General features: G+C 47.8%; 1 protein-coding gene across 2 annotated transcripts in view; it reads right to left on the minus strand.

Moving 5' to 3' along the window:
* The window catches only part of LOC108931468 (ras and EF-hand domain-containing protein homolog), a 33372-nt gene extending 19396 nt beyond the window's left edge, over positions 1 to 13976 (minus strand). The window contains exons 1-6 of one of the 2 annotated variants that reach the window (XM_029249593.1): positions 13850 to 13976; positions 10249 to 10375; positions 7505 to 7974; positions 2648 to 2759; positions 2140 to 2314; positions 144 to 290 (exon numbers count right to left, since the gene is read on the minus strand). In XM_029249593.1, the coding sequence (XP_029105426.1) occupies positions 144 to 290; positions 2140 to 2314; positions 2648 to 2759; positions 7505 to 7753 (683 nt within the window). In that variant the 5' untranslated portion in view covers positions 7754 to 7974; positions 10249 to 10375; positions 13850 to 13976. Of the gene's footprint in view, positions 1 to 143; positions 291 to 2139; positions 2315 to 2647; positions 2760 to 7504; positions 7975 to 10248; positions 10381 to 13849 lie in introns of both variants that reach the window. The other variant, XM_029249586.1, reaches the window with a different exon arrangement.
* Positions 13977 to 14516: the final 540 nt, after the last annotated feature.

The following is a 14516-nucleotide window of genomic DNA, read 5'->3' on the forward strand; positions in this document are numbered from 1 at the left end:
CAATACGTCTCATCTCCATAGTGAGACTGCATATTGTCTTTAAAACAGTGACCAATGAGAAGCTCCTGAGAAAGCCCACAGCCAAGGATTACCACTTACTGCTCAGGAACAAACGGCAGCACCTAGAGACAGAGCCCACCCACCTCTTGAGGGCGCTTTCCATCTGATGCTTCTCCTGGTTGGCCTCCTTGATCTGCAGAGTGACACGGGCCAGGAACTCCTCAAAGTTGGACAGGAGGTGGGGCTCGTCCCGCCGAAGCTGAGTCCATAGCCTGCGCACCTCTCCCGGGCTGGCGATGAGAGAGGAAGGTGTATGGACTGGTTAGACCTCAACAAAACTGTTTTACTGAAAATCAGAGGGTAATGAGTCTGCGCCCAAGGTCACATTTCAATAGCCAAAGGTCTCGGAAGAACCTAGAGACTCGGCTTTTACAATTAGGTGAACCTGAGAAATTGCCCAGGCGAGCTGAAATTTGGGGTGCCAAATCCTGCTGTGAAAACAGGAAAAAAAAATTGCAGTCTTGGATAGAGATAATACCTCGTAATAAACGTATGCCTGTAAACCGTGCTTAATAATAAAGAACTGTCTTATTAGAAAACTGAAGCTCTGCCGAATTTATAGTATGTGAACGTTGTATGATGCATTGCTGCCTTGTCTCTTTGAAATGGTACAACTTTGACACATGATGCCCATGTATGTATTATGATAAACAATTACATAAGAAATAATTCTTTTATTTATAAAAGATTTGTCTGTACCTATATCTAAAATAAAAATAATTTTGTCATATATATACAGTATATATATTCATATATATACACATATAAATTTACCTGTATATAGTGCTACTTGAAAGTGTGAACCCTTGTGTCCCTTTGTTGTACCAAAAAAATGGACATTTAATGAGGAGCAGCCTTTCTCATGTGACATAACAGGTGTGTAATGACTAATTCCATATGTTGTTTTAGAGTAAATCATGTTTGTAGCAGAAAGACGCAAGTAGTGCAGGTGCTAAAATAAGTGAACCTCAAGATGCATCGGTTAAACCAAGTAGGTAAGTAGAGTCAGGGGTCTAAATCATAGTCATTTATTCATTTTATCTGTTTATTTTAAGATTTGGATTTTATAAGTTTATTTTAATATCTTATACAAGAATAATGACCATCCCTGTAGGGTTCACATAATTTCAAGCAGCGCTGTATTTAGACATAAGAGACTACGGGGTTCTGGACTGATTCTTGCTAGGTTTGTGAACCAAACACCTTAACGGTGACCTTTGAAGAACACAGTAAACGTGCTTAAAACTCCACAGTCAGCAAATTGGCGAAGCTATGTTACAAAACGACAGAAAAAGTTTTAAAATAACACAAAACGTACGGACTTCTTCCGCTTTGAAAGTGTACGTACAGAGGTGCCACACAGTAAAAACATAATAATATTCCACTTCCATGCGGTGAAGTACGATATGTAAGAATGATAAGGGCATTGAAATGAAGCAAGATGCCCGCTATAACAGACATCGGTATGCAAGTTGATGTAATCCCTTCTGGCAGTTTCCCTTTGGAGAGTTACGTGGGGTTCGAAGTCTTCCGGCGCCGCTCTGCCCCCGTATTGAACGGCAGCACCTTTCTAAAGATGAACCCAGTGATGCATATTGCACAAGGATTAGTTGTACTAAAGTGCTTTTGAGTCACAAAGCGTCAGTCTCTGCCCTTGCCAGAATATTCCACGATGCTTTGCAACCGTAGGAAGAGAAGAGTAAGGACTGATGTCCTGATTAAACGCATTTGACGGTATTGATCGCTAGACTAGCAAAGGCTGCTGTCCCCATTTACATGTACATTTATTTATTTAGCACATGCTTTTCCCCAAAGTGACGAGCAACTCAGAGGGAACAAAACAGCGTTTCGCCAACGGAAGAGCTTTATATGCAGATGCATGACTGCCAAAGGAGATAATTTGCCTGGTATCACCACGTAGAGCACCGGGTCTGACAGGGAACACAAAGGTGGATCATTGCAGACGGTGCGATGCAGGTCCCTGGAGCTGTTAAGAGGTCCGGAGAGGAGCGGGTCCAGAACACACGGGTCTTGAGACCCTTGCATCTAAAGATGCTCTCCTTCCAGGTGAGGACTTACTCCTCGAAAACGTTGCAGGCTCCCAGGCTCTCCAGGAGCATGCAGAAGTGCTTCTCCTCGTCGTCTTCATTCTCAGCCAACCTCTCCTCCCACTGCCTCTGATACAGGGCCCCTGGAGGGGGGTGATTCTCGGTCGCCTCCGACATCGTGATCCTTCTGCCAAACAGGAACTCGCCTGGGAGAAGACGGGCCAGCAAATCCTTGCGTCAAACACGCTCTACCTGTAGAAAGCTGGTGAGGCCGACGGCAGGTGGGACACCTGTGACACCACACCTGCACTTTGGACACGATGAAGCCTACAGTCCTATCGAGAGTAAACCTACATTACATACCACTCAATGAAATCTGCATAACACTACACATTGTAAGGTTTGAAATATTATCGGCGATTCCGAATAGTCACGATTCTAAAAAATAGATGGGCTGGGTTGTATGGTACAACACATGAAGAGCTGTGTGTGTATCCGAGTCTTCTTCTACGCTCTGATGGAGAAGCGGTGGTACCCACTAAATCCGCTGGAGAACTCCTCCAGGGTGAGGTAGCCGTTGCCGTCAGCATCCAGGGTGTCGAAGACGTTCTCCAGCTCGTCGGCACTGAGGGGAAGCTCGCCGTAAAGCCGCTGGAAAACAAAAAAGCAGATGGCAGAGAATGTCGCGCCTCGAACCGTGGGCTAGCTGCACTATGAAGCCACATTGGATCGAGTAACATCGTTATTCTTCTCAGAATTACAACGTACCCCAAGTGAAAGAAAATTACTTTTAAGTGCATGTGACAAAATCGCCTTATTAATGAACCTTTATAATCAACACACAGAGCAGCACGTTTGTTTGACACCTTTTTCTCCCAATTGACCTGCAGTGTTGAGACACCTACAACTTTTGACCCATTAATGCAGCTGGGTAACTCTACCGGAGCAGTTCTGGGTAAGTACCTTGCTCAAGGGTACTAAAGCAGTAGGTGTGATTAAAACCAGCAACTTTAAGATCCAAAAACAGCAGATCTAACCACTACCCTACCAGCTGCACCTTGTTAGTAGCCTATCAAAACACCAGCTCTTCATGTTAGATCAGCATCATTAGGTGCGTTTTCAGGTTTCACTTGGAAGCAAGAGCATGGTAGGATGTGGTTTCCATGTTACAACACCACCCTAGTACTGCCTGTATCATTTACATTTAGCACACACTTTTCTCCAAAGCAACTTACAACAGATACTATGTAGTGTTACCAGCCCACACATCTTACTCACCAAGGTGACTACATTGCTAGATACACAACTTACAAGGGGTTACTCATCCATGCATCAGTGAAACAGACTCACTCCGTGACACTCACGCGCTATAGGGGAACCTGAACAGCATGTCTTTTGACTGTGGGAGGAAACCAGAGCACCCAGAGGAAACCCACACAGACACAGGGAGAACATGCAAACTCCACACAGACTGAGCAGGGATCAAACCCACGTTCTCTCGCACCACCCGTGTGCTGTGAGACAGCAGTGCTACTCACTGTGCCACCATGCCACCTACAGCATCACACAGCAACACCTCACCCCCATAACCACAAATCCCCACCACCGAGGGGCTCCTGCCTGAGAGCAGCTTGGTGCCAGCGGCACTTGCTCTTCACACACAACCTCGCCGTTCACAGAAGCCCGTCCCGTGTTCTCATTTCAGTAACAACTAAGTACACAACAGGGGACCTGCCGCAGCTCGGAGGAGTGTGTTGGCCACACCGACTGTTCGCGAAACAACATTCACATCGTGGAAGGTGTGTTCTCACACACACACAAATAAAGGACGCACCGCTTTCCTTTTTTTAGCTCCTCCTTGACATTTATCAAACATTAATATTGCATTATCGAGTACCTTCCCTTTGCATCATCGAGGAAGAAAAACACTCGTTATTCCCTGGGGTGCATCTCCATGTGACTCGAGTAAAGAGCAGCCTATTAATGATTTTTGAAAACGCTTAAAAAGGAACATTGTGCGGTTTGCTCAACGTGCACCGGTTCGAGGGGAGAGCCTGTTACATACGGGCCGTGCGGCACGGTCTGTCTCAAGATGTCTTTTCCGCATGTCCTTTTGATTGCCAAAGAGCTACACCTACCCTGCATGCGTCCAGTTTAAGGTACAGGAAGTGGGACCGGACTGGGGTTCATTTAAACATCCCAGAAACCTGTAAAGGAACACTTAAATTTATCCCCATCTATTTTCTTGTTGAACCACCACCCAAATTCTTTTCTGGATGAAGTTATGGAATGTAAGCTGATTACTTTTACATACTTGGCAAGGAAACATGCTTTACTGCTATGGTCTAAATCAAAGTTCTCCCTGCAAAGATGTGGTTGACCAAAGTGTTTCATTTTCTTCTGCTTGAAAAATGTACATATGATCTGCATGGCGATTCAAAGGAATCCTGCAGTGTCTGGACACCCTGAAGAACTTATTAGATCGTGGTACATGATCATACCGGTGTAATACTGTCACCTTTTCACCTTCTGCCCTCGTTTTCTGTATGTGGACATGTTCTGCTTCTCGGTGTGCTGCCTCTGTCTTTATGTCACTATGACCCGAGGATGTTCTGGACACAACCAGTCCTGGAGCAGTTAGTAGAGCTGCTGCCTTTGGACCCAAAGGTTGCTGGTTCAAATCTCCTCTCTGGCTGTAATATCCTTGAGCAAGGGACTTATCCTCAATTGCTCCAGTAAAAATTACCCAGCTGTATAAATTGGTTTGACTCCGACCTATCTGACAGATCCTATCAAGTGGTCTGGCAAGGCTCCCGTTCTTCTCCGCTGGTGTTTTGCAGATGTCGGTAGTGGGTCCGCTTCTCTTCTCGATCTACACCTCCTCCCTCAGCCTGGTCATAGCCTCCCATGGATTCAAATACCACTGTTCTGCTGATGATACCCAGCTCTTCCTTTCCTTTCAAGCTGGAGCGTCAGACATTTCCGCACGCATTGCTGCCTGCCTGTCGGACATCTCTTCATGGATGTCTGATCACCACCTCCAACTCAACCTCTCCAAAACAGAGATTCTTTACCCCCCAGCTGGCCTGTCCTCCTGTCACGATCTATCGATCAAACTGGACAACTCACTCATTTTGCCTACCTCCTCGGCTAAGAGTCTAAGAGTGAAGCCACAGCCCGGACCTCCAGATACATCCTGCATAATATCTGCAGGATCCATCCTTACCTCACAACTGACTCTGCCCAACTACTTGTCCAGGCCATGGTGACATCTCGTGCATCTCTACTGCAACTCTCTCCTGTGTGGCCTTCCTGCTACTGCCATCAAACCTCAACAGCTGATACAGAATGCTGCTGCACGAGTTGTGTTTGACTTGCCAAAGCGTTCCCATATATCTCCTCTACTCGTTTCTCTGCGCTGGCTTCCTATAGTTGCCTGGATCAAATTCAAGACCCTAATAATTGCCTACAAATGCATCAGTAAAACTGCTCCCAGCTATTTACAAAACTTGATCAACTGCTACACCCCAACTAGACCGCTTTGCTCATCTACTTCTGCCCACTTGGTGGTCCCGCGCACGAAAAGCGCAGAGGTTCTCGGTTCTGGCTCTGTTGTGGTGGAACAACCTCCCCCTTCTCACTCAGAACTGCTGAATCTATGTCCATATTTAAAAAGGGTCTTAAAACTCACCTCTTCCAGACTCACTTTGCCCAGCATCTCTCAACTTCAAGTAAGGTGTAAATGTTTATGCACTATAATTTTAAGATCGTGCCCAGATAAACCTTTACACAGCTACTTCTGCAATGTAACGTAAATGTTTTTATGAATCTCAAAAAAAAAAAAAATACTAGGAAGATGATTAGGAATTGTTGACATTGTGGTAAAGTTTACGCAGCTACTTGTGTGATGAACATCGGTACATATGGTGAAGGAAACTAACCGTACTTAAGTATGTCTATCTTTGTCCTAATGTAATGTAATGCACAAATTGTATTTTCTCGGATGTATGTTGCTGTGGAGAAAAGCGTCTGCAAAATGAATACATGTAAATGTAAACGTAAACAACCAAGTTGCTTTGGAGGAAAACCGGTAGATAAATGTAACTTTAAAAAATAATCAGAGTCCGTGCACTCGGATCCACTCAAAAGTATTATGTGTGGTACGGGGAGGAGACGCACAAAGCGCTGAATTTACCATGAAAAGGAAGAGGCCACACTTATGACTCGATTTTCCCCAACAGCTGATCAAAGGTGAGAGGAGACCGAGTTCCCTGTTGAGAGGGGTCCTCTTCAAGCGCGCCATCAAAGGCCGGCAGACAAAGGGTGGGGAAAAAACCCAGAGACACGGCGCATTTGCACCACAATGGGACCCCCGGCCAGGGAGATGAGAGAGCGCCTGCGAACGGCGTCCGTCTCTCGCTCTCCCCCGCGCCGCCCCGGAGCTCCGGCGATACCTGAGTCCCATCTCCGCGGCGGGCTCTCCGAGAACACTCCCGCTGACAGGGACGCGTCGCTGCGCTTTTTTACGTGTCAGCACAGAGCACCACGCATTACTGTGACTGTGAAAACCACGAGAAACTTCATTCCACGCGTACCTTGTTTTACTATGCCTACAGGTAAGCGGACGCTGGGCGATGATTAATATTGTAGCGGATAGATGCAGAGGTTGGAGGTTCCAGTCCTGCCTACTGCTGTAGTACCCTAGAGCAAGGTACTTACCCTAAGCCGCTCCACTAAAAATTACCCAAAAATCATGCGTAGAAATACTTGTAGGCAGATCAGTGTTGTACTGAATTATGAAACTTACATTTATTCATTTAGCTTATGCTTTTCACTAAAGCTGCTTACACTGTTGAGGTTACACTTATTCACCCATTTACACAGGTGGGTAACCCTACCGGAGAAAGTTAGGGTAAAAATGTTACTCAAGGCTACCACGGCCAGAAGTGAGGCTCAAGCCTGTAAGCTTTGGGTCCAAAGGCAGTAGATCTAACCACAATGCCACCAGCTGTCCCTGTAAACTTGTTACCTAGAGCACGTGAGCAGATCACACTGTGAAACTTTCGTCTTTGCAAAAGACCGGATGGGAATCAATAAAATGAAACCGACCCCGCGTTTCACTGTTGAGGGTCTTGTCCGGACGCGGGGTTTCGGCATCTCACGTGCGAAGGGTAAGTATTTCAATCACCCAGCTGGCGCGTCAGTCAGAACACACGCCTGCACCGTGCTCACTAAGTGCTGCAAGCAGGAGTCCCTTGGGGATTTGAACCAGCAACCTACCGGTTGCAAGCGCATACCTGTAATCTACTCGGACTTGGACCCTTACGGTGCACCTACACTTCCTGCGACAACGTACCAGGAGATTCCCACCGAACTCGGGAAGCGACCCGCCTCACCTGCATGTCCCTGCGCGTGATGAAGCCCTTGTCCTCGATGTCACAGGTCTGAAAGAACTCCTGGGTCTTCTCGAGCACGGCCGCGCGCCGGGCATCGGTCCGTCGCGAGCAGCTCCAGGCCGGGCTGCCGGTGTCCTCCAAGCAGTCCTCCTTGACGCGTGTCGCCCCCCTGGGGGCCCTGCCCACGCGGGCACCGCTGGGCTCTGTCATGATGCCGTCCGTTTCCCTCTGCCCTGGGCCGCTTCGCATGTGTCGCTTGGGTCGGAACCGGGACCCGTCTCCTTTCCTGCCGAAGTGGCGCGAGAGCGTGATTCGTCCCAAACGCCCCCCTCCTCAAGTGGGCGGGAATTCGGCAGGGGATGAGAACAGCCACCCTGAGCCGGGTTTGAGCGAAGGGGCATCAGAGGTTCCGAACGATGTCGCCGCTCGCCATCCCTTAGCAACCGCCTCTTCAAATTAGTCGATGAAGCCTGCGAAAGAAAGGAAGAGGGTAAAAAAAGCTCTTCGGGAAAGCTTCTAAGGACACGGACGCACGGTAATTGCACCACGGTATATCTGAATGGGGTACGCACCGACGTTTCAAGAGAACACAAAAGCGGGCGGACTGCGAACGGCACATTTAATGTACGGTGTGACGATACCAGTTCAAGCCCACTGGGCACTTTTACGTCTTCTTTAACACGATGAACCCGTGTTGAGGGAGGCAAAGGAAAAACACACGAGGAAGTAAGGAAAAACAAAGAGTTGAGCGCACGGAACAAAATATTACGGCTTAATTGACCGCGCAGCCCAAGATGCACTCGTGTTTGAGTCAACAGAGTAGGACATCATCAAAGCGCTCCGCGTTCACCTCCAGTAACCATGGGCCACACGGCCAGTACATATGATTATTATTTTTTCATATACTTATCATGCATGGGACAGACAATGAGTTTTGCACCACCCAAAATTCCCATGATTAAGGACTTACAAACATTTATGCATAAGGAAACAATCACGCTTTCACTCAAAGAAAACGTTTCACGGAGACAGTCGGTGCCGGTCAATAACAAAACTCCTCTAATTTCCTTTATGGAAATGTCCACTTTTCATTTCATAACTAGGTGCTGCGTTATCATCTAACATTTACTCATTTTTAACTGATGCCTTTCCACGAGGGGTGTGGTGATGCTGTGGCGCAGTGGGTTTGACCGGGTCCTGCTCTCCGGTGGGTCTGGGGTTTGAGTCCCGCTTGGGTTGCCTTGCGATGGACTGGTATCCTGTTCTGGGGGTGTCCCCTCCAGCCTTGCGCTGTGTGGTGCTGGGTTGGGCTCTAGTTTGCTATGACCCCATTTGGGACAAGTGGTTTCAGCCAGTGTGTGTGCCTTTCCTCCAAAGTGACTTATAATTATTTACACAGCTGCACAATTTTTATTAGCATAATGTAAGGTAAGTACTGGGGTAGTGATAGTACAGCAGTAGGTGGGATTCAAACCCACAGCCTGTGGCAGTGTGTATATATGTGGGGCAGCTTGTTACAACTCCTGCCTTTGGATGCAAAGCACAAGTCAAAAGTTTGAGCACACCCACTGACCCTCATTGCAATGGCACTGTTACACTTTTACACTTACTCATCTAGCAGAGGCTGCAAAGGCTGTGTTTATGGTCCTAAAGGTTGTGGGTTCAAATCCCACCTCCTGCTGTAGTACCCTTGAGCAAGGTACTTATCCTCAATTGCTCCAGTAAAGCTACACAGCTATTTAAATGGATAAATAATTGTAAGTTGCTTTGGAGAGAAGTGTGAGACAAATTAATGTGAATAAATATATACACAGAGTATGATGCTCCCAGAAAGATGGGTTATGCACTCAGTATTATAACATGGATGTAATGGATTATCAGGTATGGGGGGACCAAATAACATGAGTAACATTCGTCTACTGTGTCACAGACACGCACTGTGGGGACACCGCACATGTGCTTGACCCCTTTGTTGAGTCTTTATATTATAACGACTGAGCTGATGACTCTCAGACACATAAACACACTGGACCCAAAGGGCACTGCGCATTTAAGAACGCGGCGTTCAGAAAGGCCAGGCGCTGTCTCCCGATTGATTGATTGATTGACCGTACGCCGAGACTGGCGTCGGGAGACGGGCCGAATCCCATTGACCGCAGCTGTCCCGGGCTGTCCGAGTACGGCTGCCGTATCGACCAGGAGCCCGCGGATCGGCCGCACGCACGGGCATCCGTGCGCAGCAGCACGGAAGGCTGGTTTCGGACACCGCCGCCCCCCCCGTTCTCAGTCCGGGTAGCCTGAGTCATGGCAGATGCTCTGGAAGGGCTGGACTGCTCTACCGGGACGCGCCGACAGCCCCGGCCTCCCACAGCAGCATCGTCCGTCTCGGTGGTTCACGCTTGTCTTAGAGCACCAAACCACGTGAACCGAGCTCAGCAAATAAAATTCACACCCGTTCTTCTGGCTGGAGAAGAATCACCACCGCTAAAGGTTGCAGCTTGTTGCGTTGAGACCATGAGCCACGTGAACAATAATAATGCTGGAATTATTACTGATTAACAACACAACAACACATACCCAACTTCTGTGCGGGTCAAGTCAATTAACATATTCGAGACAGCCCCGAGCAGCGCTAACATCAGTGGGTTGTGGTTTCTGTGAGAAGATGTATACCTTAAGCATGACTCACTTGTGGAAAAAAACAAAAAAAAAAAAGAGCGCACTTTTAAAGCACGGGGTCTTACCGCAACTGCTGCCGTGCAGGGTGTCAAAGCGCCAGGGCGTCAGAGCGACTCCCACCAGCCACGGCCGAGAAGGGCTCGGCTTTCGCGTTACGTCCGAATTCGTCCCCCGTGAAGATCATCTGATCAGCTTCTCTTTTACCAGCAGCAGGACAGGAAAACAACAAAAAGAGTAAAAACAGAGTAAAGGGAGGAAAAAAAAAAAAAAAAAAAAAAACTTGTGACACAAGACAAAAACTCAGAGAGTCCTGCAGCTCAGCGGACGTGTTTTGTCATCATCAGGTTGCTCTCAGAAGTTCCCCTTTTCAGCAGCTCACCACCACAGAGGAGCAGGAAATGAACATTTGTCCCCAGAAGGGTAAGAAGAGCAGGAGACGTGTGGGATGGACCAACGAGCCCCACTTCACGAGCGAGTGCTGCCGCTACGTCTGCTCCCGCTGCACTGTGTGGTTTTCAGCTCTGCTCTCGCAGGTGGCCACCGACTTTCCATTTCCCATGATGCCCTTGTGCGTGAAGAACACACCTACAGATGTTTGCTGACTTCATACCAAAGGAGGTCAGAGGTCCATAAAGGTTCACCTCCGGGAGTGGGGGGGGGGGGGAAGCCCAAAAGTCCTTAATGTGAGATGATTAATTCATTATCATGCTATCTGGCTGTTTTCCACAGAATCACACTTTTGTTGCATGCAGGGTTTCTGCCCAGCGCTCTGGTTTCCTCCCACAGACCCAGGACAGGCGTGTCAGGTGGGTTGGGGAATGTAAAACGACCTTTAGTGTGTGAGGGCGAGTGAACGAGCGTGCGCCATTGCTCTGCGATGGACTGGCATCCCATCCAGGGTGCCCCCTGCCTCACACCCTATTCTTCTGGGATAGGCTCTGGACCACTGCGACCGTTTGTTGGACGAGTGGCTTCTGAAAAGGAGATGGATCTTAAAGGACACCTCTCAACACCTGGATGACCAGCTGAAGCGCTGCACTGCACACATAACTATGGCAAGAACTATGAGGAGCCGAAGCAAACACCGAGAGCAGAGCTCCAAGAGATCCCAGCGGAGCATCAAACCAATGACTGCTGGGACACGGTTGCGTTACACATGTCACTTTTACATGATGTCGAGCTCAGAAGAAACTAAACTTGAGCTGAGTAAAGAAGAGAAGTGGTAGTGTAACGGTTAGCATTATTGCTTTTGGTGCCCCATAGCGCTGGGTGGCGCAAGAGAACGTTGGTTTGATTCCCTGCTTAGTCTGTGTGGAGTTTGCATGTTCTCCCTGGGTACTCTGGTTTCCTCCCACAGTCCAAAGACATGCTGTTCAGATTCCCCCATAGTGTGTGAGTGACAGAGAGAGTGTGTGTGTTTCACTGATGTATGGATGAGTGACCCATTGCAAGTAGTGTATCTAGCAGTGTAAGTCACCTTGTTGAATAAGGTGTGTGGGCTGGTAACACTAGATAGAGTTCATTGGAAGTCGCTTTGGAGAAAAGCACCTGCTAAATAAATACATGTAAAGTGCTTTTCTGCATGGAGTAAAATAAGTATTTTACAGCTCAAGGTACTTTGGTCTCTATTAAACAGCCCTAATAGAGCTGTTATTAATAAACTAACCACATCTAAGAAGATAAAGCTGGGTGGGGTGTTAACCAAGTGAATTTCCAATTCAGTTTGGGTCCAGGCATCAAGCACAAAAAATATCTGTCACTTGTATCAGCACGCATGCATGCACACACACACACACACACACACACACACACACACACACACACACACACACTTGGTGCAGGCGTTCTGGGTGCACTTATAATTTACTCAGCCAACAGCAAATATTTAAAATATTTACATTATTTTAGGTGATTACGATCCCTGCAGGGCAATAATCTTCTGGCACTCTTAGAATAACCTGGAGTTTGAGATGAGGCAACACACACACACACACACACACACACACACACACACACACACAAAGTGTATCAACCTGCACTGGGATTAATTTCCTTGCGCTCTCTGGAAAACACAATGGTGTTCTTTCTGTAGGAGCGAAAGTTGTGCACATGAAGACCTTTAACCCTTTAGTTGTGACACCTTTCATTCCGGTCACTTCTGTCGAGTGTATCGTGTCTGAATGGTAACTTAGTTCAACTGTTTCATTTCCATAACCAAATATGTTCTTATCACGTGGCGCCCGACCCTGAGGGCCGCAGCGGATTCCTCTTGGATCATATTCGGTTTTAAGTCTTTTTCAAGTGCTGGGTTTCCTGCTGGAGGGACTATCCATGTACTTGTTACCATTCCAATGGGTCCGAGTACTGTACAGTGTGGGACACCAGCGGCACCACACGTTGCTACATTTTCTTTTAGGTGTTTATATTCATGGGTGTATCATTATATTGCACATATGACATTGTGGTGCGCAGCAGCGTGGGGCGAAGGACGACGCAGAAGCAGCATTCCTTACGAACGATTTACTTCAACAGCAGGACCAGGAAATTAATGCTCTCGGTCCAAAAACCCCCTTTCCTTCAGAACCACTACCTATTTTTTTTTTTTAAACTTTATTTAATAAAGTTATCAATAATACACAACCAAAAACAACACATTAAAATCCACAATCCGACAAACCCAATACCATTTTCCTACAGTTGGTCAACAAAGTTGCTAAGCAACCATTACATAAAACACACTGTCAAGACAAAGTCTTTCCCATAACAATCCCTTTCTGGCATCAAAAAATATAACTGACCCATGTCTTCCCCACACCAACATACCCAAAAGGACTGTCCCCCAGTAGGAGCTCAGCTGAAGTCATCATCTTAATACATACTTCCTTCAAAACACATAAAATACTTCTAAATTACAACAGAAAACTTTGTCACACCCCTAAAACCAGAACCACTACCTATAATCAAGCTTGTCAACCTGCTTAGAACCCCCAAACTCTTTCTGAACATATTCTGAGACACAGTCACCCCCTCATTTTCCCCCTAAGTGCCCCCAGTGGTTGCACACTCACAGTTAGAATTATTTCCCATAATGCAACTGTTTATATTACAAAGGTTTCCCTCCTAGAACAGTAACGGGGGTCGTCACAATATGTACATATGATTCTGCGTGTTCATTTTACCGATTTATGTAAGAACGTATCATTTGTGCGGTGTGCAGGTAGAGAGCAGCTCCAATGGGTTTTTTAGTTAACAGTTATTCTGTAAAAAAAAGAGTCTAAACATAATATAACTGAGTGACGCCCGTTTGCTGGTAATTCGAGTCCCCGTTGAGACCGAAACGGTTTTACCCCCGAGAGCTGCGCTAATGTTCAGCGTCGCCCTCCGCAGCAGAGTAAAAGTGTGTTTTTACCTGTGCGGTACCTTTCAAGGGCTGTTTTGGAGCCGATCGACACTTTTCAACGGCCACCGCTGCGGAGCAGCTGTCAAACACAAAAACACACCACACGCGCGCGCGCCAAATCTGCCTTATCTTTGCTAACCTGCGCGTGCGATCCACGCACACGGCAGACACACGCGTGGGGCTGGGGGAGGGAGGCACTTCGTGACGAGCTCTCTGCCCCCCGAACTTGACTCTCCGCGCTGTAACGCGTAAACCAAGAACTTTACCGTGAGTCGCGCGCCGCGCCGCCGGTCCCGCACCTGTCCCTCCAGCGGCGCCTGTCCGCGCGTCGCGCAGCTCCGCGACCCGAGGAGTCCCACGCGGCGACGCTTGGGAACGTTGCAAGTTCGAGTGCGAGCGTGGGATTCGAACCCGGCTGCGTCCCTTTGCCCCGCCCCGCCGCGCCCCGCCGCGCCCCGCCCCGCCCCTCATCTCCTACCTCCTCCTTCCCAGCAGTTTAGAGCAGGAGCGCAGGGGGTCTGGTGAGCGCTCCTCGGGCGGGCAGCATTACAGTCGGACGGGTCTGGGTTCGAATCCCACCCCCTGCAACAGCAGCACCCTGGCCCCTTACCCTGCTTTACACCCCAAGAACAGAGTGCCGGTGAAGGGAGCATCGGTGCCCAGGCTCTTGCTGTGGAAAAAGGCGAATTAAAGTGCAACAATAAATAAGAGAGAAACACCAGAAATAAGTGAGACGGATGAGAATAAAGCAGGTAAGAATACATACAAAAAGAGTAAATACAGACAATAAATAGATGTTAAATAGTGACAGAGCACTGAACAAACTGCTCTTCCATTCAGTCAATATTTCCACATATCATTATATTGCTGTCTCAGCACACAGTTTTAACTGGAAACTCGGCCACACTTTACAACAGGAGCTGTGGGGTGTCA

Source organism: Scleropages formosus, chromosome 2, assembly GCF_900964775.1.
Source record: "Scleropages formosus chromosome 2, fSclFor1.1, whole genome shotgun sequence".
Taxonomy (NCBI): domain Eukaryota; kingdom Metazoa; phylum Chordata; class Actinopteri; order Osteoglossiformes; family Osteoglossidae; genus Scleropages; species Scleropages formosus.